The following is a 25,346-nucleotide window of genomic DNA, read 5'->3' on the forward strand; positions in this document are numbered from 1 at the left end:
TTAGTGTACCTCTTAAAATATATCTTCTAAGCAGTCTTAAGCATTTAGGTGAAACTTTCTCCTGGCAAGAGATAAGCATATATTTTCCAAAATAGCAATTATTTTCATCCCTGTAACTTGGTTCTGATCACACATTGTTGCAACAGAGATTCCTGGAAACATCTGTAGGAGCTTGGAGGATTTATGGGGGTAAGAGTTTCCATTACAAAAAGAAACCCAGAGAATCTAACTTTTCCTACAGATGTTATTACAAAGCACTGGAACAGTGACATTTGTGATTCCACAGTAAAAATCTTCAACGCCCTTTATCAACCAGCATTGTTTTGGTTTTGGTTTTGACCAGAAGATTTGAATAGCCTGACAGACTAATTTCAAGAATGAGGATGCAGTCCCAGCAGTTTAGAGAAGCGGGTTTGATCAATACTGGCAACATACTATTACCCAAGGCAGATCGAACATTTTCTCTCTCTTCAGCAAAATTTTACTTGTGTGTAATATTAATGATATTGTTTGATAATTTCCACATTTTGTTGGATCACCCTTCTTTGGAATGGGTACAAATATAGATCTCTTCCAGTCGATTGGCCAGGTAGCTGTCTTCCAAATTTCTTGACATAGATGAGTGAGCACCTCTAGCGCTGCATTTGTGTGTTGAAACATTTCAGTCGGTATTCCATCAATTCCTGTAGGCTTGTTTTTCACCAATGCCTTCAGAGCAGCTTGGACTTCTTCCTTCAGTACCATCATTCTTGATCATATGCCACCTCCCAAAATGGATTTGAACGTCGACCAGTTCTTTTCGATACAGTGACTCCGTGTATTCCTTCCATCTTCTTTTGATGCTTCCTGCATTGTTAATATTTTGCCCATAGAATCCCTCAGTATTGCAACTCGAGGCTTGAATTCTTTCTTCAGTTCTTTCAGCTTGAGAAATGCTGAGCATGTTCTTCCCTTCTGGCTTTCTAGCTAACTCCAGGTCTTTGCACATTTCATTATAATACTTTGTCTTCTCAAGCTACCCTGTGAAATCTTCTGCTCAGTTCTTTTACCTTATCGTTTCGACATACATAAAAATGCATGAAACGTACATGCACAGTATAATAGCTGGCTACATAATTTATCATCTCAAATAGAACCCCTGAGAGTGAAAAAGGGTACTATTAATAATTAAGCCAGGATACCAGACATAAACCAGCACAGTTCCAGCAAAGACTATGTTTGCCTTATTGTAATTTATATTGATAAAGGGAACCAACCATCCCCTCATCAATGAAACCCTCATATATCCCTTGTAGACCACACCCCTCTCCCACTACCCTCTACTGAAGCACTATTCTTACTTTTATAGTAATCATTTCCCTGTTTCATTGCTGTATTTTTAAATTTAGAAGTTCCCTAACTACCCCGGGAGAGCAAGGACGAACCATGTAATATAACACTATAGGAGTCAAAGACGTAGTTCCAGTCTTGGTTCTAACACTTGTTAGACTGTAACCCTGCTGTGCACATCATTTAAACAGACTCAGCCTGTTTTCTATAAATTTAGAAAAATCAGCATTGTGACGGAGGCGTAAAGGAGTTATTTTCAGTAAAGAAACAGTTTAGGATATTTGGCATGATTGATAACCACAAAAGCAGTGACTCTTCCCCTTACCATGAGAAACCACCATTTTTAAAGGGTTGCATTAGGTTCACAGGCTCCTGCAACCTTATTTAAAAGCAAAAATAAAAATATCTTCTTCATAGCATTTCCTTAGTTAGATCCAGTTGAAAGGAATAATAAGGTTAATAAGAAAGAGAAAGAAGAACAGTTAATAGGCCTAGAAGCTACCCAAAGCCTTCTGCACCTGCTGGGCAAACCTTTCCTCCCTGACATCCTGACATTTGAGGGCTTTGCTTCCAGAGGATGCTCATTCAATATTCACAGAGATAATTATGTGATGGAAGCTTGTCAACTCTGGCAACAGAGAATAAACTGTCCAGGCCGCCTCACCTAACACAATTAGGCTCTGAGTTATATGTCAAATTACCATAAGCAGCTCCAACACTCTTTGGTTCCCTCCTGTGCATATCCCTGCAAAGTTCCACTTACGCTTCTTGGCTACTACTTGTAATGAATTAAATATAGAAGTCAGAGTCATAGATTAGGCCATAGACCTAACATTATTGATCTACAATTTAAAAAAAAAAAAAAACTCGTAACTTTGATGAAATTATGCTAACTTCAACCCTAAATCAGGGGTCACAAACAAAGCTTATAGGGGCCAATGAAGTTGGCTGGGTAGGGAGCTAGGGACAGTGACAAACCGTCCAAAGGGACATGCCCTGCCTGAAGGGGAAGCCACTACTCAGTTCTGGAAACCACAGCTGTGCAGACGTGCAGGCCTAATGTTGCCAGCATTTCCCGTTTTTCAAGAGAAGCCAGAAATTATTATTTTATGTGAATCTTCCAATTTATAAATGCAGGCAACTAATTAAAGCAATTTTATAAATACCGTGACCTCCACAGGATCTGGACCATTCACCTGTTTCTAAAACTAGAAGAGAGCTTAGATTATACCAAGTTCAGCCCCTCATTTTACAGATGGGGAAAGTGAATCCCAAAGAGAACAAATCATTTTCCTGTGGGCAAATAACTAGTTTGGAAGCCAAGTCACTCTAGAAAGATTACCTGCTTTCTGTCTCCTGCATTACTCTTCATTCCACCAATGAAAAGGTTAATGGCTTTAGGTGTAGTCAAAAAGTTATGAGACTTAAGTATGGTTTGCACTGAGCCCAGAAAATCATCAATTTGCCATTCTTCTTTGTTAATGTCTCTGGCTTCTGAACAAGGAATATGAGACAGTATGGTATTATATGAGGCAATGGAGTGGTATTAGGGCAAGATATTTTTGTTCCCAAGTGACTCTTCCTTCACCTGGAGCATAGCACTGCAGCATGGCCCTGCTACATGAAAGGAAGGGCTAGTGTGTTCCCATTGAGGAAGGGGACTGGTATGTTTGTCAGTCCAAGACAAGCAAGGCTCACTCAGCTGGAAAAGATTAAGTACAAAACTTACATTCATGTAACACTCCCATTAACCTCAGTAGGAGCTGTCCTTACAGGAATCACAGAATCAGCAGTTGAATAAAGACTGGAATGAAGCAGTAAAGCTCAAGTCATAGGTTATTATTAGGATTATACAATTCCAGCTTCACTTTTGCAAAAGAGTTCATTTCTAATGCAGTGAGCCCTCCCTCTACTCTTAGGGTAAAAAAAAAAAAAAAAAAATTTTTTTTAGGGTAGGGTCTGTAAAAGGACCCTTGTTAGGATCCAAATAGTGGTGCGGGGTTGAAGAAACTTGGCAGATCACAGAAGTTAGGGCAGGTGCCAACCAAATCTAGAAAACAGGCTCAACTGTTTTTCTCCTTTTGGCCCACAGGGTTCAAAATCCATTGTTAGCGATCAGTGCCTAGGACAGTGCCTGGCACATAGTAGGTACTTAATATTTAGTGAATGAATGAAAGAAGGGATGGATAGGTTCACATTCCTTGCCAGATTTATTTAGTTAAATTTCCAACTTAATAAGGCAGGATTAGTAACTTTCTTTACTGCTTCCTTGGAGCAGTCCAAGGAAAGGCCAAGAATCAATAGAAGGAGCAGGTTCTGCTGCCATCTGGGCACAGAGCCATGCCCTTTTCAGCTATGCATGGCTCGGGGTGAGGGGGCACCTATTCAGGCTACTGCAGGCATCCCCCAGTAGGTAAACGGGAATGCCTCTGCAGGCTGCCATCATTTTTTAATAAATCTTTCCCCTGTGATAATGAAGGACTGAAAATATTATATTTGATACAATAGTCAACTAAGAGAAAATCTGATCCTTAAATTCTTTAATCCAATATCTTTTGGATAAAGTTTGTGGCTAGTGAAGAATTAGGCCCATATTTCTGTGACTCTGCTGTTAGTAAGAATAATGTTTAAATGTATAAAATGATTGGATAAGGTTAACAATTGTAGAACCTAGGTATTAAGTATGAGTACTAGTCCCTGGATGGCACAGTTAAGTGCCTGACTACTAATCAAAAGGTCGGCAGTTTGAACCCTCCCAGAGTGCCTTGGAAAAAAAGGCCTGGAGACCTACTTCTGAAAGCTTAAAAACAAAACAAAACCAAACCCACTGCCCTCAAGTCGATTCCAACTCAGAGCAACCCTACAGGGCAGAGCAGAACTGCCCCATAAAGTTTCCAAGGAGCACTGGGCAGACTTGAACTGCCGACCTCTTGGTTAGCAGCTGTAGCACTTAACCACTACACCACCAGGGTTTCCTCTGAAAGCTTACAGCTTTGAAAACCCTATCAAGTGTAGTTCTACTCTGCAACACAAGAGGTCACCATAAGATGGAATCAATTTGACGGCAATGGTTTAGGTATATGAGTATTGGCTACAGTTTCTTAAACTCTTCTGTATATTTGAAAATTATCATCGTAATATTCCGGGGGGAACATTGCCTACTATAAAAGAGCTACAGGTAGCTTCCTTAAACTCTGCTCTGGAAGCAAAAGAAGCATTGGTCTTTGGCCGGTCTGGACACTACATGCTGGTGGCAACCATATACCCACTGCCGTCGAGTCAATCCCAATTCATAGTGACCCTGTAGGTCAAGGTAGAACTGCCCCCATAGAGTTTCCAAGGCTGTAATCTTTACTGAAGCAGACTGCCACATCTTTCTCCCGTGGAGTGTCTGGTGGGTTCAAACTGCCGACCTTTCAGTTAGCAGCCAAGCACTTAACCACTGTGCCACCAGGGCTTATTAGCAACTATATAGATCTAAACTAATGATCTAAACCACGTGCCAGGCATGCTTTTAAAGAACTTCATACATATGAGGAAGCAAAGGTACAGTAATGTTGAATAATTTTCTCAAGGCCAAAACGCTCAGCACAGTTGAGGAGGAAAAGACTATGAAGTCTGGCTTCAGGGTTTTTGCTCTTAAGCATCATTCCGTGATGCCTCTCAGACTTAAAGGAGAAAAACCCTCTCTCCTAAGGATTTGTACATACTTGATTTTCCATTTCACCTATTTTGAACATTTGTATAACTATTTATAGCATTTTCCTGACAAAACATACCTGCTTTAATTTTACATTACCTAATAGGTATTTTATAGCTTCTAGGTTAAATATGATTCTTAAAATGTACTTTGGTTGGAAAATCATGCATAAAGTCTGTTATTCTTAGGAAAAGAACAATGTGAATTTCCATATTGCAGCCCATCTCGTAACTCCACATTTTTTGGGGGAACTGAAAATTCAGAATGACAAGTGAAAGGCCGATGCCTCCCCCTCCTGTTTAGAAAAGCCTAGTAAACCAAATAGCCAGACCATCCTCTCTCCCCTAGTAGGAGCCCAGGTGGCATAGCGCTAAGCGCTCGGCTGCCAACCAAAAGGTTGGCAGTTTGATGGGAGAAAGACGTGGTAGTCTGCTTCTGTAAAGATTATAGTTTTGAAAACCCTACGGGGCAGTTCTACTATGAGTCAGAATGACTCGACAGCAATGGATTTCTCCTCTAGCAGGCCTGTCTTGGGCTCATAGATAGTAAAGTATGCTTAATCCCAATTGTACCATGCTAACTAATGCTGTCACTAACATAGGATATGCTGGGTAAATAGATATTGAACTCTAGAACCAAGAAAGCACTGTTTAGAATCAAGGTCACAGAGATGAAAAGGGCTTAAAAGATATTACCTAGTCCTTTCCTGTCTGTAGTAGGCAAGTCAGGGTCTACAACTGAACACACTCAGAAGTCAGAGAATTCCCCAACTGTCTAACAACTTTCTTGGAGTCTGTCCTGTAGAATCCATTCCAATGTCTTCTAAGGCCTAAACGTTCTCTTTCCTCTAGTCAAAATCCAGCAGGCACGCCCGCTTCCCCTTGTTCCTTTTGCACTGAGCTCACAAGTTCTTATTAAAACCTTCCATGGCTTGAAAACTGATATTTAAATACTAAAGTGTACCCCTACAAAAGCCTCAAGTACAACTAGACTTGAATTTATTTACTCATCCTTGAACCTTTCCTCAGTGTTCTTAATGTCTAATGAGTTAATCATCCTTAAAATATTCCTCTATCTTCTTTAACTATGGAACCTCGAACTGAGTCTAATACTTTCCTAAGAGTTTAACCAGGACCTTTTGTAAAGAAAAAAGAAAACCCACCATTTTTATACCTCCTAGCTCACCTTTAAAAAATTATCAAACTCTCTTCCTGATCCAGTTGGGATTTTCTAGATAGTCACTATATCTCTCTGTTGCCAGTTATAAGGGTGAACTGAGGTCAAAGAAATTTATTACTCATGTTTTCTTCATTCAATTACAAAAAAAAAAAAGTTTTGTTTAAAAGACCAGTTACCTCAAGAGCACTCATACTTATTTGATTGTCAATCTTTTACCATGATTAGCATTATTTTAGTAGGAACTTTGTTTAATGAGACAATGTGGCAAAAAATCCAAAAGGTACTATGCATGTCAGAATGAAGGTTATTTTTTCCAAGACCCTCTCCCAGCTGTTAATTTCTAAAGCCTTTCTTGCCACTGACCAGTCTTCAGCCTGCCTCTCAGTTCCACTTCTGACCACTAGATGGCACCAGAACTTTGAATTAGTTACAAAATAGAAAAAAACTACTTACCTAGTCTTTATTTAGGTGATTTGATGTTTTTGTTGTTAGGTGCTGTGGAGTGGGTTCTGACTCACGGAGACCCTATAGGACAGAATAGAACTACTCCATAAGTTTTCCAAGGAGCGGCTGGTGGATTCGAACCGTCAACCTTTTGGTTAGCAGCCACAGCTCTTAACCACTGTGCCACCAGAGCTCCCAGATGATTTGCTGTGAGCCTTTAATTAATGGCTTAGCAGTTAAGAGCTATGGCTACTTACCAAAAGGTTGGCAGTTGGAATCCACCACATGCTCCTTGAAAACTCTATGGGGGCAGTTCTACTCTGTGATATAAGGTCGCTGTCAGTCTGAATCGACTCTACGGCAATGAGTTCTTTTTGGTAGGGGGGACATTTAATTAATACCTTCTACTCGACTCAACGGCACTGATTTTGTTTTTTTGTTTTTTGTTTTCACACAATTCATTTGTCCTTATCAGTCATCAAGAATATGGTGTCTTCTTGCCATTTATTCTTTCTTATGGTCTGTGCTTTGGGAAAAAGCAGGTTAAAAAAAACATGCAACTCATTCTTCAGCTTCCAACCCACTACTGGTTATGTCTTCCAGGCAGCTGTAGATTTAGCAGCTTTTCTTTGTGCCACAGCAGCCTCCAGCAACACCAGGGGAACATCTGGACTTGGTACTGTGAGACTCTTCTGCATGCTTGAATGGATCTGTGATGATATCCTGTCAAAAGCCAAACCCAAATGAGAAGTTAAAGGTGTTTTGACGTACCCAAACACTAATACCATAGTTCTATATTATTTTGATTGCTTTACTTCCGAATCCACTATCATCGAGTCGATTCCGACTCATAGCAACCCTATAGGAGAGCAGAACTGCTCCACAGGGTTTCAAAGGCTGTAAATCTTTAGGGAAGTGGACTGCCACATCTTTCTGCCATGGAGCAGCTGGTAGGTTTGAAGCACCAAGCTTTTTGGTTAGCAGCCAAGTGTTTTAACCACTGTACCACCAGGGCTCCTTTTGCTTTACCTAGGAGGAAGATAATCTTTATAATTCCAGGGAGTTCTGGCAGGAGCATCAGTCATTCTTCTGTAAAGGTGGCCCTCTCTTCCTGAAGCTTCTAATCAAATTATTACTACTTTCAAGGCAAACTTCATTTAAAGCTTCTTAAAGGTAATCCCTATTGGACCAGAAGAGTTGATTTTGCTCATCTGACTTTGTTTTGTTCTATGAGATTCTCATTTGTATGTGCCATTTAATTCTTTGGAACTGAGATACTGAAATGCTGAAACTTCTTCTCTTCCCTCATTCTAATCCCCAGAACATGTGCACAAGACAAGAAGTAAGTCCCAGTCACCAGGGCCATCATTAGCAATTGCTGATGTTCAGGTATTGACATTGCCAGCACCAATGGCCAGCCAGATCTCAGGACAGAGAAAGGGGAGTTTTCAAAAAACAAGATGGTTAAGTCTTTATTTCTCCTTCTTTCCCCCCAACGAGATACCTCCAGCAGGAGCACCAATGAGGCCAAAGAAAAACCAGGCCAAAAGTAGGAAATCGAGAGTATAACAAGCCACTTTAAATAATGGTAATGAATTCACTCAACATAAATTTACACTCTTACTAGTTATTGTTGGTCAGGGCAGATAGAGGGGTGTACAAGACAGGCACAGACCCTGCATTCATGCAACTGACAGTCTTATGAACTAGTCCCTTTATTGAAGTAACTTACTCGTGGCCTTGGCCTCCCTGTCCCTCAGTTTTCACGTTTCGAAAATGAAGAGGTTTGCCTGGATCTGGGCTCCCTAACAGGCAGACCAGCATCTGACAGATCTCCAGGCCTGGAAAAGGGCTGTACTGGTTGCCACTACCAGGCCTTCACCCATTGTATTTCCTCTTCTCAGCTTGGTGGTTTGAACCTACCAGCTACTTCTCGGGAGAAAGATGTGGCAGTCTGCTTCTATAAAGATTACACCCTTGGAGACCCTATAGGGCAGTTCTACTCCAGACCATGGAGAAGGACATTATGCTTGGTAAAGTAGAGGGTGAATGAAAAAGAGGAAGACCCTCAACAAAATGGATTGACACAGTGGCTGCAACAATGGGCTCAAACACAGCAACAATTATGAGGATGGTGCAGGATCAGGCAGTGTTTCATCTGTTATACGCAGGGTTGCTATGAGTCAGAACCAACTCGACGGCACCTAACAACAATAACAACAGTATAACATATTGGTTGAAAGTATCAGCTCTATAATCAGATGTGGGTTCAAATTCACTACTTTCTATCTGTGTGACCTTGGATGAGTAACTTAACCTCTCTGAGTTCAGTTTCTTCATTTGTAAAATGGGGATTGTAAGAGTTGCTGTGCGGACTAAATGATATGGTGCCTTGAATGTATTATCTGTTAGCAAAGGTGATGGTGGTTGTTACCAGCCCCCTACTCATGGCAATTCCATGTATAGTGGGATCAGACCATTGTGACTCATAGGATTTTCAGAAGTGGATTGCCAGGCCTTTCTTCCCAATCTTTCTTAGTCTGGAAGCTCCCTAAAACTGTTTAGCATCATAGCATCATACAAGCCTCCACTGACATGGTGGTGGCTACACATGAGCTACATTGGCCAGGAACTGAACCTGGGAAGGTAAAAATTCTACCACTGAGCCACCAATGCCCTTCAATGAAGGTTAAACCCCAAAACCCACTGCCTTCCAGTCAATTCTGACTCATGGCGACCCTATAGGACAGAGAAGAACTGCTCCATAGGGTTTCCAAGGAATGGCTGATGGATTCGAAATGCCAACTTTTTGGTTAGCAGCCAAACGCTTAACCACTAGGTCACCAAGGCTCCCAATAAAGGTTAATGCTTATTATTACTATTGTTATTCATGTTATTACTACCACTACTATTAGTTGAGGAAATGCAGTACAGAGCACAAATCCTACTGGCATCATCTCAAATGCTGCAGTGTTTCAATAACGCAATTCTTTTTATAACAAAATACATCTTGCTTGTCAGGATTAAAAAGAACAAAGAGAGCTCTCAAAAACAGTTTTCACTGAGTCAGTCCTCAGCAAGCAGCAGCACCTTTCATTCCTCTATTCAGCAACTGGTAAGAAGACATAGTACATGCAGTTCCTTGCCTGCCTGTACTGCACTGTGCTGTAGGGTTTATCATAAAGGTCTTCCATAAAAAAAGATAAGAGCGTCATCCCCCAAGAGCACAAGGTTAGATTTCTAGGACACACAGCTGTTTCATTTTTTAAATCTTCCTTCAGTGTCAATTATCCCCATTTCAAAAACATGGAATTGATCTAAAGATATTGGCACATCTGCAGGCTGAAAGGAGTGTGATGGAATAGAAAGGAGGCTTGGGATAAACCAGTTCAAATACGTAGAATGTTATAATTGACAGCTGAGGCCAAGAACCCTCCTGTACTTGGGCTGCACGCATACTAGGAAGGAGAACAAGAGCTACACTGACAGTCTTCTGCAGTAACAAACTCATTTGTTTAACTACATTAAAACCTTTTTTTTTATTGTGGTAAAATACATAGAACAAAGTATTTGCCATTTCAACCATTTTTACATGTATAATTTAGCAACTACACTTTTTACAGCCCGAGTCCACTAGAAATGTTGCGGCTGGAGAAGAGACCCTTTTTATTTATAACTGTAATTTTCTGACAGCTTTTACAGCCAGTATTCAGGGAACTCAGTTATAGGCAAATTAGGATTAGATGAAAACGTACTTCAAAATAAACATCAATTCTTCCCAGAAAGGTTCTGTTATCAATGAATTCCCGAGAGTTTCAAAATAGCAACATCATCTTTGTAAAATGTTTAATGAATTGAAAAAATCAAAAGTCACATATTTCTACCAAAAAAATAAAAATATATCACCTTTTGATATGAACAGGCACTTCACTAAAGAAAGACATTCAGGTAGCTAACAGATACATGCTCACGATCATTACCCATTAGAGAAATGCAAATCAAAACTACAACGAGATTCCATCTCACTCCAACAAGGCTGGCATTAATCCAAAAAACACAAAATCGTAAATGTTGGACAGGTTGTGGAGAGACTTATACACTACTGGTGGGAATGTAAAATGGTACAACCACTTTGGAAATCCATTTGGTGCTTCTTTAAACAACTAGAAATAGAACTACCATACAATCCAGCAATCCCACTCCCTGGAATACATCCTAGAGAAATAAGAGCCTTTACCTGAACAGATATATGCACACCCATGTTCACTGAAGCACTGTTTACAACAGCAAAAAGATGGAAGCAACCAAGGTGGCTATCAATGGATGAGTAGATAAATTATGGTATATTCACACAATGGAATACTACACATTGATAATGAGCAATGATGAATCTGTGAAACATTTCATAACATGGAGGAATCTGGAAGGCATATTGAGTGAAATTAGTCACTTGCAAAAAGTACAAATATTGTATGAGACCATTATTATAAGAGCTCAAGAAATAGTTTAAACAGAGAAGAAAATATTCTTTGATGGTTACGAGAGTGGGGAGGGAAGGAGGAAGATAGATAGTAGACATGAACTAAATTAGGTGAAGGAAAGACAACACGCAATACAGAAGAGGTCGGCACAACTGGACTAAACCAAAAGCAAAGAAGTTTCCTGAATAAACTGAACGCTTCGAAGGCCAGTGTAGCAGGGGTGGGGATTTGGGGGCCATGATTTCAGGGGACATTTAGGTCAACTGGCATAATAAAATCTATTAAGAAAACATTCTGTATCCCACTTTGGAGAGTGGCGTCTGGGATCTTAAATGCTAGCAAACGGCCATCTAAGATACATCAATTGGTCTCAACCCACCAGGACCAAAGGAGAATGAAGAACACCAAAGACACAAGGTAATTATGAGCCCAAGAGACAGAAAGGGCCACATAAATCAGAGACTACATCAGCCTGAGACAAGAACTAGATGGTGCCCAGCTACAACTGATGACTGCCCTGACAGGGAATACAACAAAGAATCCCTGAAGGAGCAGGAGAGCAGTCGGATGCAGACCTCAAATTCTCGTAAAAAGACCAGACTTAATGGTCTGACTGAGACTAGAAGGAACCCTGAGGTCATGGTCCCCAGATGTTCTGTTAGCCCAAGACAGGAACCATTCATTCCCAAAGCCAACTCTTCAGACAGGGATTGGACTGGACTGTAAGATAGGACATGATACTGGTGAGGAGTGAGCTTCTTGGATCAAGTAGACACATGAGACTATACGGCCAGTTCCTGTCTGGAGAGGAGATGAGAGGGCAGAGGGCGACAGAAGCTAGCTGAATGGACCCGGAAATACAGGGTGGAAGGAAGAAGTGTGCTGTCTCATTAGGGGGAGAGCATCTAGGAGTATATAGCAAGGTGTATATAAATTTTTATATCAGAGACTGACTTGATTTGTAAACTTTCACTTAAAGCACAATAAAAATTAAAAAAAAAAACCACAGAGCACAGCTGCCAGGAGTCAGAACTGATCCCCCCCTCCAAAAAAAATACATATATATATATATATACATATATACACACACACACACACACACACACACACATCACCTTTTGGAAAAAACAGAATAGTAGCAATAATAGTTGAGTGATCAAGAATATTATAGAACAAAGAAAGTAAAGCATTCTTTAGCTTTAGAATTGGCTGCTCTATTTAGCATGGGCTTGATTCATGCTGGTAAAACTGGCCAAACAAAAATGCGTTAAGTTTTTGGCTCTAGGAATCCTGTCTCGTGGAACAATTAACCTTCCCCATCTATAAATTTACCGTATTTGAGAGTGCTTTCCAAATAAGCTTTACTCTTAAAACACTGCTTAGGAAGTAACAACAGAAGGAGAAAAAGGCACAAGAGTTACTGAGTCAAGGAATGTACCCATAAAAAAAATTTTTTTTTTCAACAGAAAGGAAAAACAGAGAGAAAGGTTACAGAATTTCTGAGACCCAGAATGATAAAAAAATCCTGCAAAGATGGTCCAAACTCAAAAAACACTTAGAACATAGGTACAAGCAGCTAAGAATTTTAGTAAGAGTAGGTCCATAATTATAACTGCTGTTTATTTTTTCAGTAGGTATTATGTGCCAGGCATTGAGCTAAGCATTATATGTATATCATCTCATTTGATCCTTAAAACTGAGCGTAGAAAGTGATTATTATCTCCCCATCACAGATTAGGAAACTAAGGTTTAGGGAAGTTAGGCCACTTGTCCAAGGCCACTTAACTAAGATCACATGTCAAGGACAAAGCCAAAATCTGAACCTGCTCTTTCTGACTCCAAGGCCTGTATACTTAAATCCTAATGCTATGCCACTTTGTTTTTGAAAACAACGGCAGAAAGTACTAGAAGAATCTTTATGACCTTGTACTTGGCAATGGTTTATTAGATATTACACCAAAAACGCAAGCAACAAAATAAACCGATAAATTGGACTTCAAAATTAAAAGCCTTTGTGTATCAAAGGACACTATCAAGAAAGTGAAAATACAACCCACAGAATGAGAGAAAATACTTGTAAATCATGTATCTGATAAAGGTCTAGTATCCAGATTACATAAAGAACTCCTACAAGTCAAGAACAAAAAGACAAACAACCCAATTTAAAAATGGGCAAAAATGATAGGAAGGAAAGGAAAAGGAGGCGTTATGGCATGAGGGCACTGAGGCAATGGCATAAAAACATTGGAAATGGAAAGTGGTGACAGCTGTGCAACATGGTGAATTTAATTAACATCACTCAAGTGTACACATAAAAAATGTCGAAATGGTAAATGTTTTGTTAAATATATTTTTACCACAATAAAAAAATATGGGCAAAGGACTTGAGTAGCTATTTCTCTAAAGAAGATAGACAAATGGCCAATGAGGACATGAAACGATGTTCAACATCCTTAGTCACTAAGACACCACTTCACACCCACTAGAATGGCTATAAAAAAAATTAAAAAAAAAAAAACAGGAAAGTAAGTGTTAGTGAGGATGTGGAGAAACTGGAACTCTCAGACATTGTTGGTGGGGTTGTAAAATGGTACTGCCACTGTGGAAAACAGTTTGGTAGTCCCTCAAAAAGGTCAGTAGAGAATTACTGTATGACCCAGCAATTCTACTCCTAGGTACATACCCAAGAGAGTTGAAAACAGGTGTTCAAACAAAAACTTGTACACCAATATTTGTAGTGGCATTACTCATAATAGCCCCAAAATGGGAACAACTCAAATGTCCATCAGCTGATGAATGGATAAACAAATTGTGGTCTATGCATAATGTAATATTATTCAATCATAAAAAGGAATGAAGTACTGATGCATGCTACGGCATGGATAAGCCTTGAAAACATGCTAAGTGAAATAAGCCAGACACAAAAGGCCATATACTATATGATCCCATGTATATGAAATACCCAGAATAGGCAAATCCATGGAGACAGAAAGGAGATTAGTGGTTTCCAAAGGCTGGTGGAAGGAGAAAATAGAGAGTGACTGCTTAATGAGTACAGGGTTTCGATTTGGGATGATAGAAATGTTCTGGAATTAGATAGTGGTAATGGTTGCACAACATTGTGAATGTATTAAAAGCCACTAAATTCTACACTTTAAAAAGGTTAAAATGGTGAAATTTTATCGCAATAAAAAAAGTACTAGAAAAAAATATAAATTTATAATGTTGATATGGGGCAAGTCTTTCTAAGCATAATATCAAAGGGAGAAACCATAAAGGCAATGACTACGTAAAAATTGAACAGTTTAAGTGGGAGTATGTAGTGAGGTGTATATAAGTTTATATGTGAGAGACTGACTCGATTTGTAAATGTTCACTTAAAGCACAATAAAAATTATTTTAAAAAAAAGGAAATAGATCTCAAATCCTCTGGGATAACTCTTTTGTAATCACTAAAACAAGATATAATAAACTTCCCTTATTGTCCGTCAAAAAAAAAAATTGAACAGTGTATCAAAAAAATAAAAAGATAAATGACACTGAGAAAAAATATTTGCAACATACAATAGTCTTTTACAAAGAAATTTTAAAGGGCTAATCCACACTCTGATAAAAAAAATGGTTAAACTAATTAAATAGAAAGTTCACAGCAGATGATATAAATATAAATGGTCAATAAATATGATATAAATATAAGTAGTCAATAAATATACTGAAAAGTTATGAATTGGAATTGACTCTACAGCAACTAGCAATAACTTACATATTTTTCTAAAGGTAGCTCTTAATCTTTTTAGACCCCTTTGAGAACCCGATGAAAATAACAGACCATCTCTTAAGAAAAATGAACATAAACACATACACACGCCCAATTTTTAATATAATTTAAAGGATACATGTATGCCTCAAAGTCCATGGATACACCAAATTAGGCACCTCTGACTTATTGTCTGGATTGAAAAAGTGAAGACATGAAATAATTCAAATCGTTTTATAGATACAAATATGCTAGAAATAAGTTATGGATGGCCAACTGTAAAAAATAGAGATTTTCTTCTTGCTTTAGTAGACTGTGGCAAGCATAATGATTTTTTTTACTGCAGTAATATACATGCAACATATAATTGCTATTTTCACCATTTTTAACCAATTCAGTGGCATTAATTACATTCCCAATGTAATGGTAAGGAACCACCAGCCACCATGATGATTTTTAAAATGGTTCTCTGAGGTACGGAATTGAAAGTCTGCAAACCTTTGATTCTAAAGCAGAACAACTTCCAGTTGGTGGCAACCTCCCTCCAATTGGTTTGATCAGAAAATCTTGGGCAAATCGTGAATTCTTCAAGATAGCTGCTGTTTCTTCATCTACTTCGACAATGTCACCTTCCTGAAGGGTAGCATGAAAAACATGTATTAAGAGATGGCAGTTTCAAGAGACAGAAAGGGCCACATGAACCAGAGACTACATCATCCTGAGACCAGAAGAACTAGATGGTGCCCGGCTACAACCGATGACTGCCCTGACAGAGAACACAACAGAGAACCCCTGAGGGAGCAGGAGAGCAGTGGGATGTAGACCCCAAATTCTCATAAGACCAGACTTAATGGTCTGACTGAGACTAGAAGGACCCTGGTGGTCATGGCCCCCAGACCTTCTCTGGGTCCAGGACAGGAACCATTCCTGAAGCCAACTCTTCAGACATGGATTGGACTGGACAGTGGGTTGGAGAGGGATGCTGGTGAGGAGTGAGCTTCTTGAATCAGGTGGACACTTGAGACTAAGTTGGCATCTCCTACCTGGAGGGGAGATGAGAGGGTGGAGGGAGTTAGAAGCTGGCAAAAAGGACACAAAAAGAGAGTGGAGGGAGAGAGCAGGCTGTCTCATTAGGGGGAGAGTAATTGGGAGCGCGTAGCAAGGTATATGTGGGTTTTTGTGTGAGAGACTGACTGGATTTGTAAACTAATTTTTTTTAAGCACAATAAAAATTATTCAAAAAAAAAAAAAAAGATGGCAGTTCAATCTCAACAGAATAAAACCACCCACAAGTTTTACTAATGAGTGCCATTTCAGAATAAAAGATCACACTTTCTGACATGGTATACTCCCATGTTCAGACTCAACTGCTAGTTTCCAATTTATTTCCAGCTGGAATTGACCAGTGTCATACTCACTTTTCCTTCGGTGGTAATGCTGAAAAAAGCACACTTACTATTTCAGCACCCAGTCTCCACCCTGGAGTCCCTGGGTGGCATAAGCACTCAACAACCACCCAAAAGGTTGGTGGTTTGAACCTACCCAGAGGCACTCAGAAGACAGGCCTGGCGATCTGCTTCTGAAAGTTCAAAGCCTTGAAAACCCTACGGAGCAGTTCTACTCTGCATACACGGGTACTATGAGTTGGAATCAACTTGACCGTAACTAAGAACAACTAGTCTCTGCTCAGAGGTAAGATGTGGAAAGCCACTGCTCTCTGAGCTTCACCTTATTCATCTCTAAAATGAGGGCTTTGAACTAGAACCAGTAGTTTTCAAAGTATACTCCTTTCAGTTGCAGGGTCTCTGGGAGGTATGTAAAAAGAAGCAGGAGTGAGCATCAGAGATTCTGGGCTGTCCAGCCCCTGCTTCTATCAGATTAATTTTGCTTTTATCCCTTCATCTACTGGGATTATATAAACCAATAGTAAGTATTGAATGAAAAAAAATTTTTTTTAAAGAAAAAAAAAGTATTGAATAAATATCATATATTATAATAAACTGTGTGTTTTTTCCCCCAACAATTTCTACATGCACAATTTAGTGACATTGATTAGTCTTCAAGTTGTACAACCATTCTTATCTTCCTTTTCTGAGTTGTTCCCCCCACATTAACATAAACACACTGTCCCCCTAAGGTTCCTGTCTAATCTTTCAAGTTGCTGTTGTCAATTTGATCCCATATAGATAGTTCTTAAAAGAGCATAATGCTCAAGGCAGACCTTTTTTTACTAGTTAAACTAAACTATCGTTTGGTTTTAAGATGACTTCAGGGGATATTTTTGGTTTAAGGTTTAAAGATTATCTCAGGGCAGTAGTTTCAGGGATTCGTCCATTCTCCGTGGCTCCAGAAAGTCTAGAGTCCATGAGAATTTGGAATTCTGTTCTGCATTTTCCCCCTTTTGATCAAGATTCTTCTATGGAATCGTTGATCAAAATGTTCAGTAATGGTAGCCAGGCACCATCCAGCTCCTCTGGTCTCATGGTAAAGAAGCAGTTGTTCATGGTGGCAATTAGCCACACATTTCATATCCTCTGCCTATTCTTGACTCTCCTTCCTCTGTTGCTCCAGTGATATGCTGAAGGAAATATATATATACATACACCCATATATATATGTATAGATAAAGCAAATATGACAAAATGTTGACAACTGCTGAAATATATCATGAGTATACGAGTATTCATTGTACATTTTAACTTTTTTGTATTTTAAAACACTTATAATAAATATTGGGGGGAAAATGCCTTTCCATTTCCACTTCAAAAACACACACACAAATAAGCCAACCAATACCTGAGAAGTAAGAAGCAATGCAAGGTCAAAAAAAGGTACCTAAGGCAAGGGTAAGCATAGGAAGCATTCCAGAACTCATGGAAATTCTTATTTACCTTAAACGTGAAATTTGCATCAAATACTAGTTCTTTTTCATATCCTGTGATTCCTCCATTGTAAATAACCTGACATCTTTTGGCTGGTCCTGTCTTAGGGAGTTTGAAGAGGCGAAATGTTGCAGAAACAAAACGACAGTCACCTATAAACAAAATTTACTAATAATTCATCTCCAGCACTCCCAACAGTTGTTATTGGAGGGTCCCGCACGTGCTCAGCAGATGAGGAGCAAACACAAAGATGATTTCCTACTTGCATGCCATCAAATATCTTTCTGGGGACTTCACTCTATTTACTGAGTGACTTCAAAGTGCCTTATTAAATACCAAACTTTAGGGGGGCTGTCATTTTACAGGGGACAAGATGGAGACTTCCAGAAGACACAAAGTCTCCCTCAGTGAGACTCCATCGGTACACACTAATCACCAAATCTGAACCACTCAGGTTGTAGTTATAATAGTCCCTACTGTTGTTTCTTACCAACAACTCTTTCTAGTTCCTCGTTTTGAATCATAATCAGGTTGGCAGTGACCAAGCGTGGAAAGCAGAACCCAATTTTTTGGGCAAGGATGGCGAGGTCCTTCCAGTACAAAGCGCCACCAAGACACTCACCTAAAAAAAAAAAAATCACAGAGCAATCAACCAAGACAAGTAGATATTAAGGGAGTTACTCTTCTGTATAACTGACTGGGCCACAGCATTAGTTAAAATATGTTGCTGTTAGCTGCCATCAAGTCAGAACAAGACAGTGCCTGGTCCTGCACCATCCCCATGATGGGTTGGGGATTGGACTGTTGTGATCATAGATCATTGGCTGATTTTTAGAAAGAAAGATCACCAGATCTTTCTTCCGAGTTCGTTTTTGTCTGGAAGGTCCACTGAAACCTGTTCAGCATCATAGCACACACAAGCCTCCACTGGCAGATGGAGGTGACTGTGCACGAGGTGCCCGGCTGGAAAAGACCTGCATGGAAGTTGAGAATTCTACCACCGATGCCGTCAATTAAAACATAGCCCACCAAAAAAAAAAACCAAACCCTTTACCACCAAGTCTATTCCGACTCATAGTGACCCTACTGGACAGACTGGAACTGCCCCATAGGGTTTCCAAGGAGTGGCTGATGGATTCGAGCTGCAGACCTACTGGTTAGCAGCCGAGCTCTTAACTACTATACCACAAGGTCTCCAATTAAAACACAGGTCCTAGAAATAGAAGCTAACCTGAGCATCCTTCCCAAGGGCTAGTAAGTCATGGTTAAAATGCTAGCTAATGGTCTCTGGGAACCACTCTCTTCAGGACAGTCTCTAATGTATTGATTCCACCCAGCTGTTATCATAAAAGTTTTTTCTCTTTGCTATGTGAATAAAAAAGTGCAAAAGACCAATTACAAAATTGCTTCTTAGCTCCAGCTTACTGTCACGATGATCTGCTACTACAGCAGTAACTACCAGTGTTTATAGGACATTTTACAGTTTTTTTTTTTTTTTGTAACACAAAGATGATCATAGTTTTATTATATCAACAAATTGGGAACAACCTAATGTTCACCAAGAGAGGAACAGTCAAATACAGTGTAGTATAGCTGTACAACACAGCTGTATAATACAAACATGAAAAAACGTTTTTAAAAAATTTAAGCTTAGGAAATACGCTAAATACACAAAATTAGAATACAAAACTGTATATATAGCATGCTCCCAATTTTATTACATATGTACACAGGAAAAAAAAAACTAGAAAGATATGTACTAACATGTTAAAGAGGTTATCCCTAGGTTATGGCTATAAGTATTTTTTTCTTTTTTTATATTTTCCAAGTTTTTAACAATATCAATTTATTATTATATAATAAGAACAAAGTTAACATAACTTATTTGAAAAGTCAAAACTTCTCATTTCATAGACTGACAACACACAGGCATTTATCTCCTCAACCTTCAGCGACTTCATTAAAATGACAATGAAGGAATAAACAACAAAATGATGATGAGAATATAGGGAAATTAAGAGGGCATCAGCTCTAGAGCAGTTGCCCTCATCTGCACACTATGGTTTTCAAAGTATTTCTTATATTCATTATTCCATTTAGTCTTCACAACAGCCCAGTAAGGCAGGCTGTATTATCTACATTTTACAGTTTGGAAAACAATGACAAAGAGATTAATTAAATTGTCCAAGATCATACCATTCTTGAGTGGCAGAGTAGGAATGGAATCTAAACCACCTCACTTAATCCCATGCATTCCCCTGCCACTTAACCTCATCCTGGCTGTTACTATAATGGAGCTCTGTACGTGAATAAGTATCTATCTGCCTTAAAAAAACAAAAAACAAAATCCTACCCCATAAAACTTTGTGTTTCCTGATTTCTTCTGGCAGTTCAAGGCTAGCATAGACGTCACTGAAATATAGCTCCCCACCATGCTGAAACAAAAGTGTTAGTTCAAACAAGGTTAAAGATTACATTAGTCCCCGAGAGCAAAGAAAGGGATAGAGGAATACAATCAATGGAAAAAAAAAAAGTGCTTAAGCTGACTCTTTGTGCGCAAGTAACAGTCAGCAACCTCTCTCACTTGCCAGTCTATTTACAATCAATAGCCAGGTGGCAAGAATTGTGTTTTGTTTTTTTTACCCAAGGGGAAATAAAATGGCTTTCCAAGAGCATCTCTCTTCCAATACATTCAGGTTGCCTACGTCGTTAGCCAGTCTGAACCAAATGGAGCCCCGGGTGATTGTATAACAGAAGATATAAACAGTATTCATAAATTCTTATCCCTTAAAAATTGTCTGAAGATAATGGAATTATGGGTAATTCTGCCCCTATATACCACACTTTTTTCCCCAAATTTTTGTAATCTTGTATCTTCTATCTTGAAGATACACATCTTTTGATAACACATGAAAGATGCGGAGCGTCTGCAATTTTTTGTAAGTAGTTAAAGTTCAATCTTCTTTAACTTTCTGAAGATCTAGAATCCTGACAGATGATAAATAAGTAGCCCCGGGAAGCACTGTATGTGCTAAGAAAAGAGTGTGCTCATAGCAACCTTGAGTAGCAAGTCCAAAGTTTTCCCAACTCTTGCAGAAGCCAGTCTAGGACCATATGCAGCAATAATCAGGAGAAAGATGGCCAATAAAGCAAATATTTTAGCATGTTCAGTAACAATCATAACTCTCAAATTTATTATCTTTTGCAACCTGAGAAGGAAAAGAATCACATCTGGGGTATTCCTGTCACACACACAGCCCCCCTTTCGCCACCCCTTTTTTAATTTAGCAGATAAATTAAGAGTTTGAGCACTCAGCTCAAGGAGGCAAGAACAGGACAGATCCCATCGGCCTTCATGAATGTTTCACACTATTTAAAGACTACTTGTCTTGCTCTTCCCTCACCTTTAGCACTCGATATACCTCCTGCAGCACTTGTTGTTTATCGGGCACAAGGTTAAGAACACAATTTGATCTGAAAAGAACAGATGGAATGTCAAACAAATCTGTAGACTACTCCAATACTTGTCAAGTTGATTTTGACTCATAGCGATCCTATGTGTGTCAGAGTAGAGCCATGCTCCATAGGGTTTTCAATGGCTGATTTCCCCAGAAGTGGATTGTTTGGCCTTTCTTCCAAGGCACCATTGGGTGGACTCTAATCCCCAGCCTTCTGGTTAGCAGCTAAGGTAGTTAACCATTTGCACCACCGAGGGACTCCACACACTACTTGGAGATCTTCAAATCCTTTTAGCTCCCACCATTTTCTCAAAATCACACAACCCTTCTTTGTTTCCTACTCTCTTCCCCTCTACTCACTTTTCCCAGGTTAAGGGGGATGGGAAGAGTATTTAAAACCTCAACAAATTTTTAGCAAGTTTGAGGGTACAGGGAAAAAAAATTAGGCATGGTTCTCATTTGTTTCTGCCCTGATATCCACTCGCCACAAGACGCAACCTGGAACCAGATGCCTCTTGCACAAGGTATTTCTCAAGCCACATGTAAATAAGCTAAGTCCCTGAAAGTTCCTCAGATTTTGTTTCACTAAGGCTGTCACAAGGTCATGATTTGACAACTCGGAAGAGAAAAAGAAACAAAGAATCCTGAATTTGCCATGAAAATAATACTAAAGATAACAGGCCAGTATGTATTGTATGAGCAGGCCCGGAGGTCTTTCAGCATCAATGGTGTATTGTTTTAAATTTAAGCTCCCTCTTGGATTAGTAGGTTCTACTGCTAATGGGCTACAAGTGGCTCAGACCGTGTATCTTTCCCTTTACCAAGATGCGCCAAGTGTAGTTTTAACACCATAAGTGAGAGTTAACTCAGCAAAAAATAGTGACATCTGTGTGTTCAATACAAAATGGGCTATGTTCATAAAAGTAAGGAAATAGACCTACATAACAATATCGTAACTCTCATTCCTGATTCCAGCCTTTTCCAGCTTCTCTATGTAGCCATGAATAAAAGTCACATTGGGTGCCTGGAAGCCATACTTTTCCATGTGATAATCAATGTACTTTTTGGCCACTTCTACCTAAAGGAAGAAAAACATAGATTTGATAGTCAGTATTTTTTAAGCTACTGTTTTTCTCCTAAATTTTTCCTATTACTAATGGAATATACTTCCCCCAGACTATTTTAGATAAATAGGGTTCTCTGAACACGCAGTATATACTACAACCTAGGCCAACTCAATGGGGCATAACTCCTGAGTAAGAGTTCTAACATTAAAGCCTTAACTCTGTCAAAGCAACTGCCCTGGATCTAAGCCCCGACTCCATTTTAGCCTTTGCCAAAACCCTGATGGTGTAATAGTTAAGAGTTCTGCTGCTAATCAAAAGGTCAGCAGTTCAAACCCCCCAGTCACTCCTCTGAAACCCTATGAGGCAGTTCTACTCTGTCCTATAAGGTCACTGTGAGTCGGAATCTACTTAATGACAACAGTTTTGTTTTTCAACTCCTCAGCAACTGTTACCATTGAGCAGACTTCATCTTGCAATTTAGAAAATGTTTTTCTTTGAAATTAAGCTAAGGATATGGAAACCGTGTCTCTAAAGGAGGATCTTGAGGAAAGCCCCTTATCAGAAATCTCCTACACAAGCAACTCCCTCTGAATGTTTGCTAGGGATGCTATCTTGGCAGAATGTTCTCAGAAAGGAATGTTAACCACCCAGTAAACTTCCGCTTTAGTCACAAACTCCTGCGATTATCTAAGGTAACCAATCTAAGAAACCTACATATATACTTTGAACCAATACCTATCAATTCCCCCCCTTGGAGTTACCCTGCCTCCTGCCTCCTGAGCACCAATCAGAAATTTTGCATTGTTAATTACTGATTTAAACATATAAATATGTCTTTGTAACCTCCTTGGAGCTGAACATTGTCCCTGATTTGAACTGTACTGAACCTTCAATAAATCTCCTTGCTTTTATTTTTTTTAACAGTTTTTACTCTTGGACATTCCCTGCTTGGTGTAGAGGTTTTCCTTGAACAAACTCCTAATTCAATAATAAAATCTTTTAGGCTAGATGGCAGAAGAAAGGAAAAGATCAAAATCCATTAGGTCATCATGATATTCGTATGTTAAATCAAACCTCTGACTTTGTCTTCTCCAGGAAGAGCCCCCTAATCATCAAAGTTCTCAGCTTCCAGGACAGGAAGCACTAATGACACAAATGAACATTGCTAAATAACAGCCTTCTTAAATTATACTTGAAGACTCACAAAGGAAACAACTTTATCTCTAAAAGACTGCATTTGAGGATTTTTTTTCTCCTCGTCCTCCAAATCATTGCCTCACCTGACCTTCTGTCATGTCTATTCCAGTGACACATCCCTTCTCACCAACCAGCTGGCTGAGTGCATAGCAATCTCTGCCACTTCCACTACCCAAGTCCAAAATCCAACAGTTTTCCAGACGCTCAGGGAAGACCAGACCACAGCCATAATACCTGTAAAACGGAAAAAAAAAAAATATTTATATTTCCATCTAGAGACTAGAGGAGCCCTGGTGGCACAATGGTTGAGCATTCAGCTGCTAACCAAAAGGTTGGCAGTTCAGATCCACCAGTTGCTACTTGGAAACCCTATGAGGCAGTTCTACCCTGTCCTATAAGGTTGCTATGAGTCAGAATTGACTTGATGGCAATGGGTTTGGTTTTTGGTTTAGAGACTAGAAAATGTAGAACCATTAAATCTTACAAATCCTTCCTTCTTTTATTCTATCATTCATTCATATTTCTATTTGGGTGTTTAGTCTCCTCCACTAAACCGGAAACTCTGTAAAGGCTAGGGCTATCTATATCTGCTTTGTTTACCACAGTAGTGTTGGGCAATGTTGACAGGTAGTAAGACTTAATTAGCATTCTAAAATATTTATTGAATAAATAAACTTAGTTATTAACTGAACATCTAAAAAATTCAGGCCCAAGGCTGAGCAAGTCACTGAAGAGGAAATAAAAGATTTCTGTCCCCTAGATCTATTTATTCTATCTGAAGAGATAAAACATAAGCACTGAAAACATTTTTCTTGATTTACTGGCAAACTGAATGGCATGGACAGAATGTGCTGTAGCAGTTTGGGGAAGGGGTGTTCAGGTTGGAGAAGGCTCCATGAAGGTACTGAAGGATGTTCAGAATTTGGCTAAGTAGAAGGAAAGGTAAGGTATTCCAAATCGGCAACTTCATGCTAAACCAAACCAAACCTGTTGCCGTGGAGCCAATTCCAACTCAAAGCCACCCTACAGGACAGATTAGAACTGCCCTATAGAGTTTCCAAGGCTGTAATCTTTATGGACCCACACTGCCACATCTTTCTCCAGGGAGTGGGTGGTGGATTGGAACCACCTACCTTTCCGTTCACAGCTGGGCACTTTAACCACTGCACCCCTAACTGCATGCTGGGCAGGCAGAAATCAGGAAGAAAAAGATCTGGCTACAGTGATATAGTGAATGGGTAGGAGCCAAGTTTGGTTAGGAAGAGAGGAACCTGTGGACAGTCTCAAATGTCAGATCCAAGGAGTGTGAATGTATCCTGTAAGTAATGGGGGCGGTGTCACTGGAGGGCCTTAAACCAAAACAAAACAAACAAACCCCCACTGCCAGCAAGTTGATTGGACTCATAGTGACTCCACAGGGCTTCTAAGGCTGTCATCTTTATGGAGGCAGACTGCCACATTTTTCTCCTGGCAGAGCCACTGGTGGTTTAGTCTTAAGCAGGGAAGTAAAAAGATCAGTGTTGTGCTTTAGGAGTTTTACAATGGATAAAGCAAGCCAGGTGGATAGGGAAAGCTGCAGGCTGGAGTCTTCAAGTCCCTGAGGAGCTGTACAGAGCACTCTACCTCAAGGCCACCTCCTCATGGACATTCTGCAGGGCTTCCAGGATGTGCCTGGGGACTGGCCTGGCTGCAGTGAGACAGGCATTGGTCCGGAGGTCCGCCGATTTCTTCAACACCTGCCCGTAGTAGGTCTGACCCAGCAGCGAAGGACAGGGTGAAGGGTGGGGAGAGCAAAGAGATAGTTGGAGCTGGTGTCGGCAGGCCCAAGGCTCCTCGTAAACCCCACCCTCCA

General features: G+C 39.7%; 1 protein-coding gene across 5 annotated transcripts in view; it reads right to left on the reverse strand.

The window, feature by feature from the left end:
• Positions 1-25,346, reverse strand: part of AS3MT (arsenite methyltransferase) — a 28,312-nt gene that overhangs the window by 2,243 nt on the left and 723 nt on the right. Inside the window, exons 2-12 of one of the 5 annotated variants that reach the window (XM_064269373.1) lie at positions 25,118-25,245; positions 23,578-23,728; positions 22,172-22,308; positions 21,177-21,246; positions 20,126-20,207; positions 18,263-18,394; positions 17,782-17,924; positions 15,389-15,523; positions 7,054-7,375; positions 6,662-6,733; positions 2,672-2,823 (exon numbers count right to left, since the gene is read on the reverse strand). In XM_064269373.1, the coding sequence (XP_064125443.1) occupies positions 7,268-7,375; positions 15,389-15,523; positions 17,782-17,924; positions 18,263-18,394; positions 20,126-20,207; positions 21,177-21,246; positions 22,172-22,308; positions 23,578-23,728; positions 25,118-25,245 (1,086 nt within the window). In that variant the 3' untranslated portion in view covers positions 2,672-2,823; positions 6,662-6,733; positions 7,054-7,267. Of the gene's footprint in view, positions 1-2,671; positions 7,376-15,388; positions 15,524-17,781; positions 17,925-18,262; positions 18,395-20,125; positions 20,208-21,176; positions 21,247-22,171; positions 22,309-23,577; positions 23,729-25,117; positions 25,246-25,346 lie in introns of all 5 variants that reach the window. The other 4 variants (XM_064269371.1, XM_064269372.1, XM_003409145.4 and 1 more) reach the window with 4 other exon arrangements.

The sequence above is a fragment of the Loxodonta africana genome, chromosome 16, assembly GCF_030014295.1.
Source record: "Loxodonta africana isolate mLoxAfr1 chromosome 16, mLoxAfr1.hap2, whole genome shotgun sequence".
Classification (NCBI taxonomy): domain Eukaryota; kingdom Metazoa; phylum Chordata; class Mammalia; order Proboscidea; family Elephantidae; genus Loxodonta; species Loxodonta africana.